General features: G+C 50.0%; 1 protein-coding gene and 1 long non-coding RNA gene across 3 annotated transcripts in view; one reads left to right on the forward strand and one right to left on the reverse strand.

The window, feature by feature from the left end:
• The window catches only part of LOC116938318 (N-alpha-acetyltransferase 25, NatB auxiliary subunit-like), a 30,758-nt gene extending 20,194 nt beyond the window's left edge, over positions 1–10,564 (reverse strand). Inside the window, exons 1-2 of the mRNA XM_076057717.1 lie at positions 10,460–10,564; positions 2,432–2,517 (exon numbers count right to left, since the gene is read on the reverse strand). Coding sequence (XP_075913832.1) covers positions 2,432–2,517; positions 10,460–10,517 — 144 coding nt within the window. The 5' untranslated portion in view covers positions 10,518–10,564. The remainder of the gene's footprint in view (positions 1–2,431; positions 2,518–10,459) is intronic.
• Positions 10,565–25,067: 14,503 nt separating this feature from the next.
• Positions 25,068–27,012, forward strand: part of LOC142907857 (uncharacterized) — a 50,384-nt gene continuing 48,439 nt past the window's right edge. The window contains exons 1-3 of one of the 2 annotated variants that reach the window (XR_012931298.1): positions 25,068–25,144; positions 25,690–25,771; positions 26,040–26,098. This is a non-coding gene — a long non-coding RNA (uncharacterized LOC142907857). The remainder of the gene's footprint in view (positions 25,145–25,689; positions 25,772–26,039; positions 26,099–27,012) is intronic. The other variant, XR_012931299.1, reaches the window with a different exon arrangement.

Below are 27,012 nucleotides of genomic sequence, written 5' to 3' on the forward strand. Positions count from 1 at the left end.
TCAAGGCCTATGATACCATCAGTAGGCCTGGGCTCTGGGTCGTTCTTCGTGCTTTTGGAGTACCTGACCCTCTGCTCACGATCATTAAGGACCTTCATGATGGTGAGCGGGCCCGGGTAAAACTACGTGGCCGGGAGTCAGAGCCATTCCCTGTACACCTTGGGGTGCGACAGGGATGTCCTCTGGCTCCCACATTATTTAACATCTATTTTGACCACGTAGTTCGTGAAGCCTTCAATAGCTGTACCGGGGGAATCTCCATATGGTACAGATATAATGGGAGGCTAATCGATGCCCGGGTGCGGTCAAGGGATGGCTCCCTATTGCTCAACCACGTTATGTATGCTGATGACTTGGTAATAGCTGCTCAGTCAGAGGAGGAGTTGAAGACGCTGCTGCTGAGACTGGAGCGTGCCACTAAGAGGTGGGGCCTTACCATCAGCCCCACCAAAACTAAGCACCTGCCTGGGTATTTTGTACCATCGGACACTCCACCCCCACAACTCCCAATCGGTGATGGGGCAGTTGTGGAGAGAGTGGAGAGTTTCCCATACCTGGGCAGTGTGCTTATGACTGGCTCCAGTTTAACAGCAGAGGTCTCACTCCGAATCAGTCGAGCGGCAATATCTTTTCATCGGTTGCGTAACGCTGTGTGGAAGCTACCTGGTCTGTCGCTCCGCACTAAACTTCAGGTCTTCTCGGCCACGGTCATTCCCTCCCTTCTCTACGCTTGCGAAACGTGGACCCCCCTAATGGAACATCTTCGCCGGTTAGAAACATTTAGGCTGGCCTGCCTACGATCCATCCTGGGTTTAACCAGACTGGATTGTGTGAGGAGCTCACAAATCCTTGAAAGATCTGGGCAGGGTCCCATCGGTGAGCTCCTCCGGCAGGCAAGGCTGCGATGGCTGGGTCATGTAGCCCGCATGCCCAGCCACCGCATGCCGAAACAGCTTTTGTTTGGCCGGATTGAGGGGGCTAAGCGGGCGCGGCACGGGCTAGAGAAGAGATGGAGTGATGTGGTACAGGAGGACGTGGAGCTGAGTGGACTTGCCGATGACTGGTACCAGCGGTGTCAAGATCGGCCTCTGTGGAGGAGGCTCGTGAAGGATGCTACTGGGCAGTTGGAGGCAGTCGCCCTCCAACAACAACGGAGGGCGGAGGAGCGACGCTCACAACAGCGAGCGGAGCGCCGGGTGGCTAAAGCACAGCAGGTTGGCACAGTAGGGGGCACAGGTGGTGCATCAGCCAGTCATCTCAGTCAGTCGACCCGTGGCACCTGGGTCTGCCCCGTGACCTCCTGCCAGCGGGCGTTCGACACTTCACGTGGCCTCAGGGTGCACATAGCCTGGCACAAGCGTCGTGGTGACGTCACCGCCACTTAGTGGCGAATGGCGGTTGTTGTTGTTGTTGTTGTGTGTAGGTGTGTGTGTGTACGTGTGTGTGTGTACGTGTGTGTGTAGGTGTGTGTGTAGGTGTGTGTAGGTGTGTGTAGGTGTGTGTGTGTAGGTGTGTGTGTGTAGGTGTGTGTGTGTGTGTAGGTGTGTGAGTGTGACTGTGTGTGTGTGTGTAGGTGTGTGTGTGTGTAGGTGTGTGTGTAGGTGTGTGTGTAGGTGTGTGTGTGTAGGTGTGTGTGTGTGTAGGTGTGTGAGTATGACTGTGTGTGTGCGACTGTGTGTGTGTGTAGGTGCGGGTGTGTGACTGTGTGTGTGTGACTGTGTGTGTGTGTAGGTGTGTGTGTGTGACTGTGTGTGTGTGTAGGTGTGTGTAGGTGTGTGTGACTGTGTGTGTGTAGGTGTGTGTGTGTGTGTGACTGTGTGTGTAGGTGTGTGTGTAGGTGTGTGTAGGTGTGTGTGTGACTGTGTGTGTGTGTAGGTGTGACTGTGTGTGTGTGTGACTGTGTGTGTGTGTAGGTGTGTGTGTGTAGGTGTGTGTAGGTGTGTGTGTAGGTGTGTGTGTGACTGTGTGTGTGTTTAGGTGTGTGTGTGTAGGTGTGTGTGTGTGTGTAGGTGTGTGAGTGTGACTGTGTGTGTGTGTAGGTGTGTGTGTGTGCAGGTGTGTGTGTAGGTGTGTGTGTGTGACTGTGTGTGTGTGTAGGTGTGGGTGTGTGACTGTGTGTGTGTGTGACTGTGTGTGTGTGTAGGTGTGTGTGTGACTGTGTGTGTGTGTGTGTAGGTGTGTGTGACTGTGTGTGTGTAGGTGTGTGTGTGACTGTGTGTGTGTAGGTGTGTGTGTGTGACTGTGTGTGTGTGTGACTGTGTGTGTATGTAGGTGTGTGACTGTGTGTGTGTAGGTGTATGTGTGTGACTGTGTGTAGGTGTGTGTGACTGTGTGTATGTGTGTGTGACTGTGTGTGTGTGACTGTGTGTGTGTGTGTGACTGTGTGTGTGTGACTGTGTGTGTGTGTGTGTGACTGTGTGTGTGTGTGCACCTTGGCACAGTGTAGGTCTCTGTGTTTCTTGAGGACGCGGTCCGCCTGTTGGATGGCCATCTTGTTGTTTGCATTGTCCAGGTAATCTACACAGACACAGACAAAGATCCCCCAGGTAGCCTCTAGCAACCTGTAGGGGCAAGTGCTGTTACTAGCGAGTAGCAGCACCTACACACACAGACAAAGATCCCCCAGGTAGCCTCTAGCAGGGCTGTAGGGGCAAGTGCTGTTACTAGCGAGTAGCAGCACCTACACACACACAGACAAAGACCCCCCAGGTAGCCTCTAGCAGGGCTGTAGGGGCAAGTGCTGTTAGTAGCGAGTAGCAGCACCTACACACACACAAAGATCCCCCAGGTAGCCTCTAGCAGGATGTAGGGGCAAGTGCTGTTAGTAGCGAGTAGCAGCACCTACACACACACAAAGATCCCCCAGGTAGCCTCTAGCAGGATGTAGGGGCAAGTGCTGTTAGTAGCGAGTAGCAGCACCTACACACACACAGACAAAGATCCCCCAGGTAGCCTCTAGCAGGCTGTAGGGGCAAGTGCTGTGAGTAGCGAGTAGCGGCAGCGCCTATGAAGGCTACCGGCGGTGTGGCACACACGAGGGGGTGGGTGGCCACCACCACGCCCGGCCGCCTTTGTCTCCCCAGTGGCGATGTTCACTACACACCACACCAGGTACTCATTTGAGACTGAGTCGACCTAGAGGAGGCCCAAGACCGTTTCAGATAATCGTCACCGGTGTGAGCGTGAATTGAACACTCTCACACCCGGACACACAGTGACACACACACACAGACACACACACAGTGACACACACAACAACAACCGCCATTCGCCACTAAGCGGCGGTGACGTCACCACGACGCCCGTGCCAGGCTAGGTGCACGCTGAGGCCACGTGAAGTGTCGAACGCCCGCTGGCAGGAGGTCACGGGGCAGACCCAGGTGCCACGGGTCGACTGACTGAGATGAGTGGCTGATGCACCACCTGTGCCCCCTACTGTGCCAACCTGCTGTGCTTTAGCCACCCGGCGCTCCGCTCGCTGTTGTGAGCGTCGCTCCTCCGCCCTCCGTTGTTGTTGGAGGGCGACTGCCTCCAACTGCCCAGTAGCATCCTTCATGAGCCTCCTCCACAGAGGCCGATCTTGACACCGCTGGTACCAGTCATCGGCAAGTCCACTCAGCTCCACGACCTCCTGTACCACATCACTCCATCTCTTCTCTAGCCCGTGCCGCGCCCGTTTAGCCCCCTCGATCCGGACGAACAAAAGCTGTTTCGGCATGCGGTGGCTGGGCATGCAGGCTACATGACCCAGCCATCACAGCCTTGCCTGCCGGAGGAGCTCACCGATGGGACCTTGCCCAGATCTTTCAAGGATTTGTGAGCTCACACAATCCAGTCTGGTTAAACCCAGGATGGATCGTAGGCAGGCCAGCCTAAATGTTTCTAACCGGCGAGGATGTTCCATCAGGGGGGTCCACGTTTCGCAAGCGTAGAGAAGGGAGGGAATGACCGTGGCCGAGAAGACCTGAAGCTTAGTGCGGAGCGACAGACCAGGTAGCTTCCACACAGCGTTACGCAACCGATGAAAAGATATTGCCGCTCGACTGATTCAGAGTGAGACCTCTGCTATCAAACCGGAGCCGGTCATGAGCACACTGCCCAGGTATGGGAAACTCTCCACTCTCTCCACAACTGCCTTGCCTGCATCCTTCCATGGATGTTCGTCTTCGGTGGGGGCATAAGTAACTACGACCACCACTCCTCGCCTCTGGTTGATGGGAAGGCGAGCCCAAAGTAGCCTGGGACTTACAGCTTCCCACACCTCACCGCCACGCTCCCACGCCCCCTTCATTCTTTTGTTCAGAGCCACACCCTGTTGTTTGGCAGTCTGCTGCCCCGAGTAGAGGACTGTCCACCCCTCATGGTGGCAGGAGCCAGAACCGGTCCACCGGACCTCCTGAATGCCACAGAGATCCAGGCGGTACCGGTCCAGCTCCCGACAGAGAGAGCGGCAGCCTCTCCTCCGCTGTGAGCGTTCGAACATTCCACGTGGCCACCCGTAGTGGTTTTTCGTTGTTTCTGGAGGAGCCCCGAGGGTTGAGATTCATTTCTCCTGGCTCCGCCAATTGGGGTTTGGCCAGGAGACGTCATAGACGGCTGTCCCCCCGGGGGCCTCCAGCACAAATTTCGTTTGATATTTTTAGTGTTTTGTGGTTTGGTGGAGGTGTTACCAGCTCCTCGCACCCATCCAGAGCCCCCGTTTGGCCGCTGTGGTGGTCACAGACGCCATGAAGGGAAAGGCGAATCTCAGTTTGCCCTCCCCCCCCCCAAGGCACTGCTCACCACAGTGTTGCCGTCTGGAACCAACGGGGAAGACAAAGATCCCCCGCGCAGCCTTAACAGACTGTAGGGGCAAGTGCTGTTAGCGAGCACCACCTATGAAGGCCGGTAACGGTACACGAGGGGGTGGGTGGCTACCAGCACCACGCCCGGCCGCCTTTGTCTCCCCAGTGGCGATGTTTACACACCGCACCAGGTTCTCATTTCAGGCTGAGTCGACCTAGGGGAGGCCCGGGACCGGTTCAGATAATCGTCACCGGTGTTGGCCGTGAGCGGGAATCGAACCCGGGTCGCCAGGTTCATAGCGCAGCGTAGTGCTAACCACTACACTATCGCTCCCCACACAGTGACACACAAAGACACACACACACTGACACACACACTGACACACACACTGACACACACACACACTGACACACACACTGACACACACTGACACACACACTGACACACACAAACTGACACACACACACTGACACACACTGACACACACACACTGACAGACACTGACACACACTGACACACAGAAACTGACACACACTGACACACACACACTGACACACACACACTGACACACTGATACACACTGACACACACACACACTGACACACACAAATTGACACATTGACACACACACACTGACACACACACACACTGACACACACACACACTGACACACAATGGCAGACGGAGCTAATGCACTGGCACAGCTGTGGGGCGTGAATGAGTCAAACCCGACTCTACCCCGAGTCTCATCAATGAATGTGCCGCATCATCAGCATCGCCAAAGCACCCCCCGCACACCCACCCACTCACATACTCTCACATACACACACTGACACACCCACTCACACACACTCTCACATACTCACACACACACTCTCACATACACACACACCCCACACATTCACATACACTCTCACACACACCCCACACACACTCTCACCCACTCACACATACTCTCACATACTCACACACACACCCACTCACACACACTCTCACATACTCACACACACACTCACACACACTCTCACATACACTCACACACACACTCACACACACTCTCACATACACTCACACACACACACTCACACACACTCTCACACACACACACACCCACTCACACACACTCTCACATACTCACACACACACTCACACACACTCTCACATACACACACACACACACCCACTCACACACACTCTCACACACACCCACTCACACACACTCTCACATACTCTCACACACACCCACCCACTCACACACTCTCACATACTCTCACACACACCCACTCACACACACTCTCACATACTCCCCCATACACCCACCCACTCACACACACTCTCACATACTCTCACACACACCCCACCCACTCACACATACTCTCACACACACCCCACACAACCAACACACTCACACACACTCTCACACCCACCCACTCACACACTCTCACATATACACACACACACACACCCACTCACACACACTCTCATACACACCCACTCACACACACTCTCACATACTCACACACCCCACACACCCACCCACTCACACATACTCTCACATACACACACCCCACCCACTCACTCACACTCTCACATACTCTCACACACACCCACTCACACTGTCACATACTCTCACACACACCACACACCCACCCACTCACTGTCACATACTCACACACCCCACACACCCACACACACTCTCACATACTCACACACCCCACACACCCACCCACTCACTCACACTCTCACATACTCTCACACACATACACCCACCCACTCACTCACACTCTCAGACACTCACACACATACACCCCACCCACTCACTCACACTGTCACATACTCACACACCCCACACACCCACTCACTCACACTCTCACACACTCACACACCCCACACACCCACTCACACACACTCTCACATACTCACACACCCACCCACTCACTCACACTCTCAGACACTCACACACATACACGCCACACACCCACCCACTCACTCACACTCTCACATACACACACACACCACACACCCACCCACTCACACACACTCTCACATACACACACACCCCACACACTCACTCACACTCTCACATACTCACACCCCCCACACACCAACCCACTCACACACACTCTCACATACACACACACCCCACACACCAACCCACTCACACACACTGTCACATACACACACACCCACTCACTCCCTCACACTCTCACATACTCACACACCCCACACACCCACCCACAAACACTCTCACATACTCACACACCCCACACACCCACCCACACTCTCACATACTCACACACCCCACACACCCACCCACTCACTCACACTCTCAGACACTCACACACCCCACACCCAAACCCACTCACTCACACACACTCTCAGACTCTCACACACATACACCCCACACACCCACCCACTCACTCACACTCTCACATACTCTCACACACACCCCACCCACTCACTCACTCACACTCTCACACACACACCCACTCACTCACCCATTCACTGACACACTGACTCACTCACCCACCCACCCAAATACACACTCACTCACACATTGACCCACTGACTCACTCATACACTCACCCACTCACTCACACTCACTGACACACTTACTGACACACTTACTGAAACTCTCCCACCCCCTCACGTACACACTCACTCACCCACTCACCGACACACTCACCGACACACTCACTGACACACTGACTCGCTGATACACTCACACACTCACTCACCCACCCATTCATTCACCTACCCACTCACGCACGCACACACCTACACACTCACACACAAAGATCCCCCGTATAGCCTGTAACAGGCTGTAGGGGCAAGTGCTGTTAGTAGCGAGTAGCAGCACCTACACACACAGACAAAGATCCCCCAGGTAGCCTCTAGCGGGCTGTAGGGGCAAGTGCTGTTAGTAGCGAGTAGCAGCACCCACACACACAAAGATCCCCCAGGTAGCCTCTAGCAGGGCTGTAGGGGCAAGTGCTGTGAGTAGCGAGTAGCAGCACCCACACACACAAAGATCCCCCAGGTAGCCTCTAGCAGGCTGTAGGGGAAAGTGCTGTTAGTAGCGAGTAGCAGCACCTACACACACACACAAAGATCCCCCAGCACCACGCCCGGCCGCCTTTGTCTCTCCCCCAGTGCTGGCGATGTTCACTACACACCACAGCTACACCAGCTACTCAGTTGAGGCTGAGTCGACCTAGGGGAGGCCCAGGACCGGTTCAGATAATCGCTGTCACTGGTGGTGGTGGTGGCGGCCGTGAGCGGGAATCGAACTAGGGTCTATCTGGGTTAGTAGTGCAGCGCTAACCACTGCACCACCACTCCCCGCATAGAGACCCACACAGAGACCCACAGATCACCATAGAGACCCATAGAAATCCACAGAGAGACTCCCATTGACCCAGAAACCCATAGAGACTCAGTTTTCAGTTTCATATTATTTATTTTTGGTATAGCGCTGTGAGCCATTCGGCTCTTGAATTGGGTGCAACCACAACAAACAAAACTAAAACACGACCCATAGAGACCCATAGAGACCCATAGAGACCCATAGATACCCATAGAGACCTACAGAGACCCACAGAGACCCACTGAGATCCACTGAGATCCACAGAGATCTACAGAGACACAGAGACCCACTGAGACCCATAGAGACCCATAGAGACCCATAGAGACCCATAGAGACCCATAGAGACCCATAGAGACCCATAGAGATCTATAGAGACCCATAGACACCCACTGAGATCCACAGACCCATAGAGACCCATAGAGACCTACAGAGACACACAGAGACCCATAGAGACCCATAGAGACCCATAGAGACCCATAGAGACCTACAGAGACTCACAGAGATCCAGAGACCCATAGAGACCCATAGAGACCCATAGAGACCTACAGAGACCCATAGAGACCCATAGAGACCCATAGAGATATATGGAGACACACAGAGACACACTGAGATCCACGGAGATCCAGAGACCCATAGAGACCCATAGAGACCTACAGAGACCTACAGAGACCCATAGAGACCCATAGAGACCTACAGAGACCCATAGAGACCCATAGAGACCCATAGAGACCCATAGAGACCTACAGAGACTCACAGAGATCCAGAGACCCATAGAGACCCATAGAGACCCATAGAGACCTACAGAGACCCATAGAGACCCATAGAGACCCATAGAGATATATGGAGACACACAGAGACACACTGAGATCCACGGAGATCCAGAGACCCATAGAGACCCATAGAGACCTACAGAGACCTACAGAGACACACAGAGACACACTGAGATCTAGAGACCCATAGAGACCTACAGAGACACACAGAGACCCATAGAGACCTACAGAGACACACAGAGACCCATAGAGACCCATAGAGACACACAGAGACACACAGACACCCACTGAGATCTAGAGACCCATAGAGACCCATAGAGACCTACAGAGACACACAGAGACCCATAGAGACCCATAGAGATCTACAGACCCATAGAGACCCATAGAGATCTATAGAGACACACAGAGACACACAGAGACCCATAGAGATCTATAGAGACACACAGAGACACACAGAGACCCATAGAGATCTATAGAGACACACAGAGACACACAGAGACCCATAGAGATCTACAGAGACACACAGAGACCCAATGAGATCTAGAGACCCATAGAGACCCATAGAGACCTACAGAGACACACAGAGACCCAATGAGATCTAGAGACCCATAGAGACCTACAGAGACCTACAGAGACACACAGAGACACACAGAGACACACAGAGACCCATAGAGACCCATAGAGATCTACAGAGACACACAGAGACAGAGACCCATAGAGACCCATAGAGATCTATAGAGATCTATAGAGACACACAGAGACCCTTAGAGATCTATAGAGACACACAGAGACACACAGAGACCCATAGAGACCCATAGAGACCTACAGAGACACACAGAGACCCATAGAGACCCATAGAGATCTACAGAGACACACAGAGACAGAGACCCATAGAGACCCATAGAGATCTATAGAGATCTATAGAGACACACAGAGACCCATAGAGATCTATAGAGACACACAGAGACACACAGAGACCCATAGAGACCCATAGAGACCTACAGAGACACACAGAGACTCATAGAGACCCATAGAGATCTACAGAGACACACAGAGACAGAGACCCGGGTTCGTAGCGCTAACCGCTAACCGCTGCCCCACCGCTCCCCTCCCAGCCACCCCACCACCCACACATTCTACCCAACCACACACACACGCGCGCGCGCGGGTGACCGGACTGGTGAAGTATGGCCATTTACAAACCCAACCCCGTCTCACACCATCACAAACTAAAGTCTGCAGCCAACGAGACCACGGTCCCTTAGGCCTCAGCCTACGGCCTTTCCTGGATCCGCCGGCCGCCTCCCCCCCCACCGCACCACCGGGGCCCCGCTAGTCGAGCACCCCCCCCCCCCACCCTACCCCCTCGGTTTACGGGGTTGGACGCTCTAAGCTCGCGGGGCGGGGGTGGTGGCTGTGCGAGTGAGCCGAGTGGCAGCCCCGCTCGTGCCCGAGAGATGTCGCGGTAGCGCCGCCGCCGCCGCCGCTACCGCCGCTACCTCCCGGCGCGGCAGACCGCGCGCGCGACCCCCGTTACCGTAGACAGGCCTCAGGCGGCGGTCGTTAGGATCCTGCACATGGCTGCGGGCAGCCATCGCGCCGCTTTGCACTGCGCATGCGCGCGGGGGTGGGGTGGGGTGGGGGGGGTTGTGATGGAGGGGTGGGGGTGGGGGGTGGAGGGGGGATTGAGGTGGTGGGGGCGGGGGTGGGGAGGGGTGGGGTGGGACGCGGTGATTAAGAGGTGACGTCACTGTGTGGGTCTCTATGAGTCTCTATGGGTCTCTGTGTGTCTCTATGAGTCTCTATGGGTCTCTGTGTGTCTCTATGGGTCTCTGTGTGTCTCTATGGGTCTCTGTGTGTCTCTATGAGTCTCTGTGAGTCTCTGTGGGTCTCTATGAGTCTCTATGGGTCTCTGTGTGTCTCTATGGGTCTCTATGAGTCTCTATGAGTCTCTATGGGTCTCTGTGGGTCTCTGTGTGTCTCTATGAGTCTCTATGGGTCTCTGTGTGTCTCTATGGGTCTCTGTGTGTCTCTATGAGTCTCTATGGGTCTCTGTGGGTCTCTGTGTGTCTCTATGAGTCTCTGTGGGTCTCTGTGTGTCTCTATGGGTCTCTGTGTGTCTCTATGAATCTCTATGAGTCTCTATGGGTCTCTGTGTGTCTCTATGGGTCTCTGTGTGTCTCTATGAGTCTCTATGGGTCTCTGTGGGTCTCTGTGTGTCTCTATGAGTCTCTGTGGGTCTCTGTGTGTCTCTATGAGTCTCTATGGGTCTCTGTGTGTCTCTATGAGTCTCTGTGAGTCTCTGTGGGTCTCTATGAGTCTCTATGGGTCTCTGTGTGTCTCTATGGGTCTCTGTGTGTCTATATGAGTCTCTATGAGTCTCTATGGGTCTCTGTGGGTCTCTGTGTGTCTCTATGGGTCTCTGTGGGTCTCTATGGGTCTCTGTGGGTCTCTGTGTGTCTCTATGGGTCTCTGTGTGTCTCTATGGGTCACTCTGTGTATCTCTATGAGTCTCTGTGGGTCTCTATGGGTCACTGTGTGGGTCTCTGTGGGTCTCTATGAGTCTCTGTGGGTCTCTATGGGTCACTGTGTGGGTCTCTTTGAGACTCTGTGGGTCTCTATGGGTCACTGTGTGGGTCTCTGTGTGTCTCTATGAGTCTCTGTGGGTCTCTGTGTGTCTCTATGAGTCTCTATGGGTCTCTATGGGTCACTGTGTGGGTCTCTGGGTGTCTCTATGAGTCTCTGTGGGTCTCTACGGGTCATCTGTGGGTCTCTATGAATCTCTGTGGGTCTCTATGAGTCTCTGTGTGTCTCTATGGGTCACTCTGCGGGTCTCTATGAGTCTATGAGTCTCTATGGGTCTCTGTGTGTCTCTATGATCCTTTGATTACGAAGCTCATGAAAACTAGGGGCAAGGCTTGGGCATGTGCTCACAAAAGTAATTTGGTCAGTGACTGGCTAGAATACAAGATTTTAAGGAATAGATGCGTCAAAAAAATATGTGGCATGCAAAAAATGCCTATTTCAATTCCACTCTTCCTGGAATCACATGGAAATGCCAGAATGTTCTGGAAAACAATCAAATGTATCGAAAAGGCATCCAAAACAGACAATCTGCCCGTTGAGCTTAACCGAAATGGGGAACATTTTTCAGATCCCAAAAAAATAGTTGACAATTTTAACCTCATAGTAATAGGTTTTACCCTTTTAACTGGCACAAAAACTGACACCTTTATTCAAGGCGTCATGTTTGCAATAACCACAACACAAGCAGTCAGAATGCAAACAAAAGAGGCAACTCTGATAATAATAATATTGGCACTGTCCTTGAATTTGATTGGTCCACACTCCGAGACGGCTTTTCTTAGAGCCCTTTAGTCTCCACTGGTGTTGGACCACAAGACTATATCTTGTTACTGGCAAAGGAGGTCTCATAATGTAAATGCTCACCCCGAGCCCTCAATACTCTGATAGTGCACTGTTTTTTGAGTTGTACGCCTTTTGGCGTCTTCTGGTCCAACACCAATGGAGACTAAAGGGCTCTAAGAAAAGCCGTCTCTGGTGTGGACCAATCAAATTCAAGGACAGTGCCAATATCATTATTATTATTATCAGAGTTACCTCTTTTGTTTGCATTTTGACTGCTTGTGTTGTGGTTATTGCAGACATGATGCCTTGAATAAAGGTGTCAGTTTTTTTTGCCAGTTAAAAGGGTAGAACCTATTACCATATCTTGTTACTGGCAAAGGCCTCATAATTGTAACCTTCGTTTTTCTGAAGGCGGTAATCTTCTTGATAATGTTTTGGGAGTCACCCCTGCTCATGCAAATCCCTACACCCCTGTCCAAACATTAAACGAATTTAGTTTCCAGCCAATCCACGAAAGTAATGTTCTGAAACAGCTATCCTACCTCAAAGGGTCCTCCTCTACCGGAGCGGATAGTTTTCCCGTCTTTGCTCTGCTAACTGTTGGTCACCTAATATACAAACCTATAGCCCATATTTTCAACCTGTCCATCAAAGAAGCATCAGTTCCTCGAGAATGTAAACATTCCTATGTCCGTCCACTTCACAAAGGGGGCCCTAAAGATGATCCAAATAACTACCGACCTATCTCAACTTTGTCCCCGTTGATGAAAATTTTTGAAAAATTATTGAACTACCAAATTAGCAGTTTCCTGTCCACCAACAATCTACTACATCTAAAACAATCTGGGTTCCGTAAAAAATACAGCACCACATCTGCTGCATTAGACTCTTTGAATCAAATTTACAATAGCCTTGATAATAAGCAGTACTGCGCCTGTCTTTTTCTTGACCTGTCCAAAGCTTTTGATACAGTAGACCACAACAGCCTGCTTAGTAAACTAAGTTGCCTCGGTTTTTCCGAGATCACTGTACAATGGTTACAAAATTACCTCTTTTCTCGCACCCAAACTGTATTCACAGATGGTTGGAGGTCAAACATAGTTAAGATAACAAAAGGGGTTCCACAGGGTTCCATCCTCGGCCCCCTCTTGTTCTCTCTTTACGTCAATGACTTGGGCACTGAACCGGATCATTCCAGGGTAAATATTTTTGCAGATGACACGATACTGATCACTGCTGGCCGCTCTCCGGATGACGTGATTGCTAAGCTCCAGGGTGATTTCAACAAACTACAACATCAGCTAGTTGCTCTTAAACTAGTCCTGAATACCTCCAAAACCAAGGTGCTATGCTTCTCACCGGGACTAAAGCAGGAAATTATTTTTCCCCAATTACATTCCTTAAATAATTGTCAAATAGAGCAAGTCAAGATCTATAAGTATCTTGGGGTCATCCTGGATTCAAAACTGAGTTTTGAAGATCACATTGAATATATTGGTAAAAAGACAAAAATAAAAATTAGTTTTCTGTATCGACACAAGCACTGCTTCCCCCCAATGTTCCGTTTGGAATTGATAAAAGCTACCATACTGCCTCTACTTGACTCCTGTGACATCGTGTATAAATCAGCCCCAACGTACTGTACTGAAGAAGCTTGATTCCATCTATCACTCGGCCTTAAGATTTGCGTTGAACTGCCCATATAGGACTCACCACTGTGATCTCTACATTGGGTCAAACTTAACATCTCTGAATGTTCGACGGCTTGTGCACCGGATCTTATTGATTCACGATGTGCTTACAAAAAAATCCGCAGACTTTACCTGCTGCTGGATCTCCTCTCTGTTTCAAAGAACAAATTTAACCTCAGGTCTTCGCTCATTTACCAGCTTCACATTCCCTATTGCCGTACAAAAACTGGAGGAAGGGCCTTTGCTATTGATGCCCCCAGGGTCTGGAATGCTATTGCCAATAAACTGCGACTTGAATCGCTACCAATGAGTTCTCTCAAAACTGCTCTAGAGGAGTTGTACACCCCTAGCTGCCGCTGCTATTCAGTGGCCTAAAATAAAATAAAATGTTTCGCTCCGGATGACCGCTGCAAAGTATGATCTGTATTTTGATTTAGCGTGCTGATCTTAAAGGTGCATTGAAAAATGTGATACTCCGACTGATGCTCCTGTTGTTTGTGGAGTAACTCATGCAGCCAGCTATGGCTCTAGGATTTGGTGTTACATGTTATTTATGTAGTTTACTGTTAAAAATTCGGTCACAGTTCCTGTGATCACTGTTACATTGCATTTATGGCTTTATTTTGGTGATTTCTAAAAGTTTTTTGGTTTGGCCATGTTTTTGTTTATTGTAGTACGGAGTTAGACTGACGGCCTTAATCTAAGTTGTCTTACTCATTGGGTTTTTCGGTAAAGTCACGTGTTTAGAAAGACAATAAAATTATATTAAAACGAAAAACAACAATCACGACGTTTCGATCACAACGCGAGCGATCTTCATCAGGTGTCAAGAACGAATCACGGGAGGTAAATACAAACACAAGAAGATGGAGAGACGAGAATTCAACAAATCTGACAAAACATTACGTGAAGCCACATCCAGTCAGGCCAACAACACAGTTAGACACTTCCTGGCGGACCACGAATTTCAGAAGAGTGTTACATTTCGTGTTCAACCTTTGGATTGCACATAGCAGCATAGATAGGATGAAAAATACGAGGTACACAGTCAGTAGAAATACATAAGCAAGTCCACCAAGAGGTAAGGAGGGAGGAAAGACGGACAGGGAGAGAGAGAGAGGGGGCAGCACATAAAAGGACCACCTCTTGTAAATACAAAACGGCAGCTCAACAAATGACCACCTCTTGTAAATACAAAACGGCAGCTCAAAAAAGGGCACATCTTACACATAATTACAACGGTAACTTCCCCGTAGAAGTGTGATAGTAAAGTATTCAAGCTTTCGTGACTGCATAAAATTACTCATTGATTTTTTCGGTAAAGTCACGTATGTAGAAATACAATAAAATCATATTTTTAAATACCAATCACGACGTTTCGATCACAATGCAAGCGATCTTCATCAGGTGTCAAGAACAAATCCCGGAATGCAAACACAACAAAAAGATGAGAGACGAGAATTCAACAAATCTGACAAAACATTACGTGAAGCCACATCCAGTCAGGCCAACAACACAGTTAGACACTTCCTGGCGGACCACGTTATTTCAGAAGAGCGTTAAATTTCGTGTTCAACCTTCGGATTGCACATAGCAGCATAGATAGGATGAAAAATACGAGGTACACGGTCAGTAGAAATACATATACACCTCAAAAAATGGCACATCTTACATTCTATCTATGCTGCTATGCGCAATCCAAAGGTTGAACACGAAATTTAACACTCTTCTGAAATTCGTGGTCCGCCAGGAAGTGTCTAGCTGTGTTGTTGGCCTGACTGGATGTGGCTTCACGTAATGTTTTGTCAGATTTGTTGAATTCTCGTCTCTCCATCTTCTTGTGTTTGTATTTACCTCCCGTGATTCGCTCTTGACACCCGATGAAGATCGCTCACGTTGTGATCGAAACGTCGTGATTGTTGTTTTTCGTTTTAATATAATTTTATTGTCTTCCTGCCCACGTGACTGTACCGAAAAAAAGCAATGAGTAACTTTACGCTGTCACGAAAGCTTTCATACTCAAAGTTTTCTTGTTGTGGTTGTGGTTGTTGGTGTTGTTGTTTTATTTGCATCCCACTGGGATTTCTTGCACGCAGCGTTGGTGGTGTACGGTGCTTGTACAAGAATATTTTGATGTTTTTTTTTCTCATGGATATTCTGTTTTGCACAGTCAACACGCAAATTTCACTTTAAGATGTTTTTCTTGTTAGTGTTTTTAGTTTTTTTGGTTTGTCGTGGTTGCACTCCGATTCAAGAGCCGTATGGCGCTGTCCTCGAGACAGCCTGATCCCTTCACCTGATGAAGGCCGCTTGTGTTGTGGCCGAAACGTCGTGATTATTGTTGTTTTATTTTTTACCTACGCGACTTTACCGAATAGAACCAAAGAGTATGGATCCTAGCAGTCACGAAAGCTTTAAATCTAGAAGAGCCGTATGGCTCACAGGGCTATACCAAATAAATAAAACTATGAAACTATGAAATGAAACTATGAACTCTGTGGGTCTCTATGGGTCACTGTGTCGGTCTCTGTGAGTCTCTATGGGTCTCTATGGGTGTCTATGGGTCTCTGTGTGTGTCTGTGGGTCTCTGTGTGTCTCTATGAGTCTCTGTGGGTCTCTATGAGTCTCTGTGGGTCTCTATGAGTTTATGTGAGTCTCTATGAGTCTCTGTGTGTCTCTATGGGTCACTCTGTGGGTCTCTATGAGTCTCTGTGTGTCTCTATGAGTCTCTATGAGTCTCTGTGTGTCTCTATGGGTCACTCTGTGGGTCTCTATGAGTCTCTGTGTGTCTCTATGAGTCTCTATGAGTCTATGTGGGTCTCTATGAGTCTCTGTGGGTCTCTATGGGTCTATGTGTGGGTCTCTTTGAGTCTCTGTGGGTCTCTGTGTGTCTCTATGAGTTTCTGTGAGTGTCTCTATGAGTCTCTGTGTGTCTCTATGGGTCTCTGTGTGGGTCTCTATGAGTCTCTGTGGGTCTCTGTGTGTCTCTATGGGTCACTGTGGGTCTCTGTGGGTCTCTATGGGTCACTCTGTGGGTCTCTATGAGTCTCTGTGTGTCTCTATGGGTCACTATGTGGGTCTCTATGAGTCTCTGTGTGTCTCTATGGGTCACTCTGTGTGTCTCTATGAGTCTCTATGAGTCGCTGTGGGTCGCTATGAGTTTCAGTGAGTGTCTCTATGAGTCTCTGTGGGTCTCTATGGGTCGCTGTGTGGGTCTCTATGAGTCTCTGTGGGTCTCTGTGTATCTCTATGGGTCACTGTGGGTCTCTATGCGTCTCTGTGGGTCTCTGTGTGTCTCTATGAGTCTCTGTGGGTCTCTATGGGTCGCTGTATGGGTCTCTATGAGTCTCTGTGGGTCTCTGTGTGTCTCTATGGGTCACTGTGGGTCTCTGTGGGTCTCTATGGGTCACTCTGTGGGTCTCTATTGGTCTCTGTGGGTCTCTATGGGTCTCTATGAGTCTATGAGTTTCTGTGGGTCTCTGTGTGTCTCTATGGGTCACTGTGGGTCTCTGTGTGTCTCTATGGGTCACTGTGGGTCTCTATGCGTCTCTGTGGGTCTCTGTGTGTCTCTATGAGTCTCTGTGGGTCTCTATGGGTCGCTGTGTGGGTCTCTATGAGTGTCTGTGGGTCTCTGTGTGTCTCTATGGGTCACTGTGGGTCTCTGTGGGTCTCTATGGGTCACTCTGTGGGTCTCTATGGGTCTCTGTGGGTCTCTCCATGTGAGGAGTGGTGGTGCAGTGGTTAGCGCTGCGCTACTAACCCAGGGAGACCTGAGTTCAATTCCCGCTCACGGCCACCACCACCGCCAGTGACAGCGATTATCTGAACCGGTCCTGGGCCTCCCCTAGGTCGACTCAGCCTCAACTGAGTGTCTGGTGTAGCTGTGGTGTGTAGTGAACATCGCCAACACTGGGGGAGAGACAAAGGCGGCCGGGCGTGGTGCTGATAGCCACCCACCCCCTCTGTGTGTGTGTAGGTGCTGCTACTCGCTACTAACAGCACTTGCCCCTGCAGCTTGCTAGAAGCTACCTGGGGGATCTTTGTCTCTGTGTGTATAGGTGCTGCTACTCGCTACTAACAGCACTTGCCCCGACAGCCTGCTAGAGGCTAGCTGGGGGATCTTTGTCTGTGTGTGTAGGTGCTGCTACTCGCTACTAACAGCACTTGCCCCTACAGCCTGCTAGAGGCTACCTGGGGGATCTTTGTCTGTGTGTAGGTGCTGCGACTTGCTACTTACAGCACTTGCCCCTACAGCCTGCTAGAGGCTACCTGGGGGATCTCTGTCTGTGTGAGGGTAGGTGCTGCTACTCGCTACTCACAGCACTTGCCCCTACAGCCTGCTAGAGGCTACCTGGGGGATCTTTGTCTGTGTGTAGGTGCTGCTACTGACCACTAACAGCGCTTGCCCCTACAGCCTGCTAGAGGCTACCTGAGGGATCTTTGTCTGTGTGTGTAGGTGCTGCTACTCGCTACTAACAGCACTTGCCCCTACAGCCTGCTAGAGGCTACCTGGGGGATCTTTGTCTTTCATATGTATCTCTACATCTGTCATAGAGACACATAGACACCCACCGACACCCATAGAGACACATAGACACTCACAGAGACACATAGACACCCATAGAGACCCACACACACCCATAGACACTCACAGACACCCACAGACACCCACAGAGACACATAGACACCCATAGAGACACAAAGAGACACATAGACCACCATAGAGACACATAGACACTCACAGAGACACATAGACACACAGACACCCATAGAGACACATAGACACTCACAGAGACACATAGACACCCATAGAGACCCAGAGACATCCATAGAGACACATAGAGACCCACACACACCCATAGACACTCACAGACACCCACAGACACCCACAGACACCCATTGAGACACATAGAGACACATAGACCCCCATAGAGACACATAGAGACACATAGACACCCATAGAGACACATAGACACCCATAGAGACACATATACACCCATAGAGACACATAGACACCCACAGAGACACATAGACACCCATAGAGACACATAGACACCCATAGAGACACATAGACACTCATAGAGACCCACAGAGACACCCATAGAGACACATAGACACTCATAGAGACCCACAGACACCCACAGAGACACATAGACACCCATAGAGACACATAGAGACCCACAGAGACACATAGACACCCATAGAGACACATAGACACCCACAGAGACACATAGACACCCATAGAGACACATAGACACCCACAGAGAGACATAGACACCTACAGATACCCATAGAGACACATAGACACCCATAGAGACACATAGACACCCACAGAGACACATAGACACCCATAGAGACACATAGACACCCATAGAGACACTTAGACACTCATAGACACCCACAGATACACCCATAGAGACACATAGACACTCATAGAGACCCACAGACACCCACAGAGACACATAGACACCCATAGAGACACATAGACACCCATAGAGACACATAGACACCCATAGACACCCACAGACACCGACAGAGACACATAGACACCCACAGAGACACATAGAGACACATAGACACCCACAGACACCCACAGACACCCATAGAGACACATAGAGACACATAGACACATAGACACCCATAGAGACACAAAGACACCCATAGAGACACATAGACACGCATAGAGACACATAGACACCCATAGAGACACATAGACACCCATAGAGACACTCAGACACCCATAGAGACCCACAGACACCCATAGATACCCACAGACACACACAGAGACACATAGAGACCCACAGAGACACATAGACACCAACAGACACACATAAACACCCATAGAGATACATAGACACCCATAGAGACACATAGACACCCATAGAGACACATAGACACCCATAGAGATATATTGACACCCATAGAGACACATAGAGATACCCACAGACACTCTCAGAGACACATAGACACCCATAGAGATACCCACAGACACACATAGAGACACATAGACACCCATAGACACCCAAAGACACCCACAGAGATACACAGACACCCACAGAGACACATATACACCCATAGACACCCACAGACACCCACAGAGACACAGACACCCATAGAGACACATAGACACCCATAGAGACACATAGTCACCCATAGAGGCACATAGACACCCATAGAGTCACATAGACACCCATAGAGACACATAGAGACCCAGAGACAACAGAGACACCCATAGACACACATAGACACCCACAGAGACACATAGACACCCACAGAGACACACAGACACCCATAGAGACACTCACATAGACACCCACAGACACCCACAGAGACACATAGACACCCACAGAGACACACAGACACCCATAGAGACCCACAGACACCCATAGAGATACATAGACACCCTTAGAGACACATAGACACCCATAGAGACACATAGACACCCATAGAGACACAGAGACACACAGAGACACACAGACACCCACAGAGACACATAGACACCCATAGAGATACCCACAGACACTCACAGACACCCATAGACACCCACAGACACCCACAGACACTCATAGAGACACATAGACACCCATAGAGACACACAGACACCCATAGAGACATATAGACACCCATAGAGACACATAGACACTCATAGAGACCCACAGACACCCATAGAGATACCCACAGACACCCACAGAGACACATATACACCCACAGAGACACATAGACACACAGAGACACATAGACACCCATAGAGATACACAGACACCTACAGAGACACAGAGACACACAGAGACACATAGACACCCACAGAGACACACAGACACCCATAGAGACACCCACAGAGACACACAGGGACACATAGACACCCATAGAGATACACAGACACCTACAGAGACACATAGACACACATAGACACCCACAGAGACACTCACACAGACACGCACAGACACCCACAGACACGCACAGACACCCACAGAGACACACAGAGACACATAGACACCCATAGAGATACACAGACACCTACAGAGACACATAGACACACATAGACACCCACAGAGACACTCACATAGACACCCACAGAGACACTCACATAGGCACCCACAGAGACACTCACATAGACACACACAGAGACACACAGACACACATAGAGACACTCACAGAGACACATAGACACCCATAGAGACACACACACCCACAGACACCCACAGAGACACAGAGTCACACAGAGACACATAGACACCCATAGAGACACACAGACACCCACAGACACCCACAGAGACACAGAGACACATAGAGACACACAGACACCCATAGAGACATATAGACACCCATAGAGACACATAGACACTCATAGAGACCCACAGACACCCATAGAGATACCCACAGACACCCACAGAGACACATATACACCCACAGAGACACATAGACACCTACAGACACCTACAGAGACACATAGACACCTACAGAGACACATAGACACACAGAGACACATAGACACCCATAGAGATACACAGACACCTACAGAGACACAGAGACACACAGAGACACATAGACACCCACAGAGACACACAGACACCCATAGAGACACCCACAGAGACACACAGGGACACATAGACACCCATAGAGGTACACAGACACCTACAGAGACACATAGACACACATAGACACCCACAGAGACACTCACATAGACACCCACAGAGACACTCACATAGACACCCACAGAGACACTCACATAGACACACACAGAGACACACAGACACACATAGAGACACTCACAGAGACACATAGACACCCATAGAGACACACAGACACCCACAGACACCCACAGAGACACAGAGACACATAGAGACACATAGACACCCATAGAGACACATAGACACCTACAGAGACACAGAGACACATAGACACCCACAGACACCCACATAGACACATAGACACCCATAGAGACACACAGACCACCACAGACACCCACAGAGACACAGAGACACACAGAGACACATAGACACCCACAGACACACATAGACACCCACAGAGACACTCACATAGACACACACAGATACACACAGACACACATAGAGACACTCACATAGACACACATAGACACACACAGACACACATAGAGACACTCACATAGACACCCATAGACACCCACAGACACCCACAGACACACACAGAGACACATAGACACCCACAGAGACACAGAGACACATAGACACCCATAGAGACACACAGACCACCACAGACACCCACAGAGACACATAGACACCCACAGAGACACATAGACACCCACAGAGACACTCACATAGACACACACAGAGACACACAGACACACATAGAGACACTCACAGAGACACACACACAGACACACAGAGACACAGAGACACACAGAGACACTCACATAGACACCCACAGAGACACATAGACACCCACAGAGACACTCACATAGACACACACAGAGACACAGACACACATAGAGACACTCACAGAGACACACACAGAGACACAGACACACATAGAGACACTCACAGAGACACACAGAGACACATAGACACCCACAGTGACACTCACATAGACACACACAGAGACACACAGACACACATAGAGACACTCACATAGACACCCATAGACACCCACAGACACCCACAGAGACACACAGACACCCACAGAGACACATAGACACCCACAGAGACACATAGACACCCACAGAGACACTCACATAGACACACACAGAGACACACAGACACACATAGAGACACTCACATAGACACACAGACACACATAGAGACACTCACAGAGACACATAGACACCCACAGACACCCACATAGACACATAGACACCCATAGAGACACATAGACACCTACAGAGACACAGAGACACCCACAGAGACACATAGACACCCACAGAGACACTCACATAGACACCCACAGAGACACACAGACACCCACAGACACCCACAGAGACACACAGAGACACATAGACACCCATAGAGACACATAGACACCTACAGAGACCTACAGAGACACATAGACACCTACAGACACCCACAGAGACACACAGACACCCAAAGACACCCCCAGGACACAGAGACACACAGAGACACATAGACACCCATAAAGACACACAGACATCCACAGACACACACAGAGACACATAGAGACACATAGACACCCATAGAGACACATAGACACCTACAGAGACACAGAGACACATAGACACCCACAGAGACACAGAGACACCCACAGAGACACATAGACACCCACAGAGACACATAGACACCCACAGAGACACTCACATAGACACACACAGAGACACACAGACACACATAGAGACACTCACATAGACACCCATAGACACCCACAGACACCCACAGAGACACACAGACACCCACAGAGACACATAGACACCCACAGAGACACATAGACACCCACAGAGACACCCACAGAGACACTCACATAGACACACAGAGACACACAGACACCCACAGAGACACAGAGACACCCACAGAGACACATAGACACCCACATAGACACACACATAGACACACACAGAGACACACAGACACACATAGAGACACTCACATAGACACCCATAGACACCCACAGACACCCACAGAGACACACAGACACCCACAGAGACACAGAGACACCCACAGAGACACATAGACACCCACAGAGACACTCACATAGACACACACAGAGACACACAGACACACATAGAGACACTCACAGAGACACCCACACAGACACACAGAGACACAGAGACACACAGAGACACTCACATAGACACCCACAGAGACACATAGACACCCACAGAGACACAGAGACACCCACAGAGACACATAGACACCCACAGAGACACTCACATAGACACACACAGAGACACACAGAGACACTCACATAGACACCCACAGAGACACATAGACACCCACAGAGACACAGAGACACCCACAGAGACACATAGACACCCACAGAGACACCCACAGAGACACTCACATAGACACACAGAGACACACAGACACCCACAGAGACACAGAGACACCCACAGAGACACATAGACACCCACATAGACACACACATAGACACACACAGAGACACACAGACACACATAGAGACACTCACAGAGACACATAGACACCCACAGACACCCACATAGACACCCATAGAGACACATAGACACCTACAGAGACACATAGACACCCACAGAGACACATAGACACCCACAGAGACACTCACATAGACACACACAGAGACACACAGACACACATAGAGACACTCACATAGACACCCATAGACACCCACAGACACCCACAGAGACACACAGACACCCACAGAGACACAGAGACACCCACAGAGACACATAGACACCCACAGAGACACTCACAGAGACACACACAGAGACACACAGACACACATAGAGACACTCACAGAGACACCCACACAGACACACAGAGACACAGAGACACACAGAGACACTCACATAGACACCCACAGAGACACATAGACACCCACAGAGACACAGAGACACCCACAGAGACACATAGACACCCACAGAGACACTCACATAGACACACACAGAGACACACAGAGACACTCACATAGACACCCACAGAGACACATAGACACCCACAGAGACACAGAGACACCCACAGAGACACATAGACACCCACAGAGACACCCACAGAGACACTCACATAGACACACAGAGACACACAGACACCCACAGAGACACAGAGACACCCACAGAGACACATAGACACCCACATAGACACACACATAGACACACACAGAGACACACAGACACACATAGAGACACTCACATAGACACCCATAGACACCCACAGACACCCACAGAGACACACAGACACCCACAGAGACACAGAGACACCCACAGAGACACATAGACACCCACAGAGACACTCACATAGACACACACAGAGACACACAGACACACATAGAGACACTCACAGAGACACCCATTGAAGCAACTCTACCCACAGTTTTTCCCGCCCCTCCCCTCCCACCGCCTCGCCCCGCCCCTCACCCCTCCTCGCCCCGCCCCTCACCACCCCTCTCGGCCCCGCCCCTCAGGGGTTTTCCCGCCGCTGGGCGCGCGCCGCTCAAACGGCCGCGGGCGCGCGGCACCGCCACCAGCAGCAGCAGCTCAGGTGACGCTCAATTCTTAACAATAATCAATCAATAATCAATAATAATAGTCATCGTAACGTTTTGTGTTTTTTTTTAAACCAACAAACTTGGTTAATCGCACAACTTTTTACCTCAGAGCCGCGGTGAATCTTCGCGTTTTCACTTTACAAATATTGTCTTTAACCGGCAAATTTTGTTTATTAACCCCGCTTTTTTTTGTGTTACCTCAGAACCGCGATTGAATCTTCGCGTTTTAAATAATAAAATCTTTTTTTTTAAACCAACAAACTTTGTTAATCGCCCGCCAAAGTTTTACCTCAAAACTGCGGTGAATCGCGTTTTCAATAAAAAAACAATATATTGTTCTTAACCAACAAACTTGTTCATTAACCCCGCCTTTTACCACATAACCGCGGTAAATCTTCGCGTTTTAAATTCTAAAATCGTTTTTTCAACCAACAAACTTTGCTAATCGCCTCACGCTTTACCTCAGAAATGCGGCGGTAAATCTCAAATCGATTTTTTTTGAAAAATGAATTTAAAAGAAAATATATAAATCTTCTAGGTTTGAAGTCAACAAACAACAACAACTGACCACTACAACGAAACTTCTGAGAAGAATCAAAGCAAGCCCCACAAACCGACAGGTAAAACGAACGTCCGCTCAACGTTAACTTTTGGCCCTCTCCGCAACGTTCGCGACAGACGTTGAGATTTTATTGTTTATTTGTTGTGGTTCGTTTTGTTACTGTTGTTGTTAAGTCTCCGATGCTTATTGATTAGAGAAGGCGACGCTTTAACGACTTTTATTGACGTAAAACAATTTAAGTTTGGCTGATTGGGGCTGTCACCACCACGAACCGTCTCCCGTCTAGGTCGACTCAGCCTGAAATCGGTATTGTTGTTCCTTTCTAGCGACTTGGTGTCGGCTTAGAAGGTCGCCGCTTGGGGGGGAGAGACAAAGACGGCCCGGGGTGAGTTTGTTGTGTGTCTGTGTGTGTCAGTGTGTGTCTGTGTGTCTGTGTCAGTGTGTGTCTGTGTGTGTGTGTCTGTGTGTGTCTCTGTGTGTGTCTCTGTGTGTGTCTGTGTGTGTGTGTGCGTCTGTGTGTCAGTGTGTCTGTGTGTGTGTGTCTGTGTGTGTGTCTGTGTGTGTGTCAGTGTGTCTGTGTGTGTGTGTCAGTGTGTGTCTGTGTGTGTGTCTGTGTGTGTGTCAGTGTGTCTGTGTGTGTGTCAGTGTGTCTGTGTGTGTGTCTGTGTGTGTGTCTGTGTGTGTGTGGCTGTGTGTGTGTCTGTGTGTGTGTCTGTGTGTGTGTCTGTGTGTGTGTCTGTGTCTCTGTGTGTGTGTGTCTGTGCGTGTCTCTGTGTGTGTCAGTGTGTGTGTGTGTGTCAGTGTGTGTGTCAGTGTGTCTCTGTGTGTGTGTCAGTGCGTCTGTGTGTGTGTGTCTGCTAAGGCTGCAGTGCCTCAAATATTGGAAGAAGTCACCCCTTGTGAGTGGCTGGCTGAGGTACCATCTGTTGAGGAAGTACTGAAGGCGATCCGGAGTCTGAGACCAGGAAAGGCAGTGGGCAGAGATGATCTCCCAAGCGAAATGCTGAGGGAGGGTGGCGTTTGAGCACAGACTGCCCTATATGACATCATAACAACAGTCTGGACCACTGGACGGGTTCCGCAGGATTGGAAGGATGCCCTGGTGGTCCCCCTTTTTAAGAAGGGGGACCGCACAGACTGTAACAACTACAGGGGCATCTCACTCCTAAGTGTGCCGGGAAAGGTCCTGGCAAGGATTATTCAGCATCGCCTTGCCAGGCACGCTGAGGAGAGGCTTGCGGAGCCCCAATGCGGTTTCAGGAAAGGGCGGTCCTGCACAGATGCCATATTTTCTGTCCG

The sequence above is a fragment of the Petromyzon marinus genome, chromosome 84 (genome assembly GCF_048934315.1).
Source record: "Petromyzon marinus isolate PM22_M1 ecotype Great Lakes invasive population chromosome 84, UKy_Petmar_22M1.pri1.0, whole genome shotgun sequence".
Classification (NCBI taxonomy): Eukaryota; Metazoa; Chordata; class Hyperoartia; order Petromyzontiformes; family Petromyzontidae; genus Petromyzon; species Petromyzon marinus.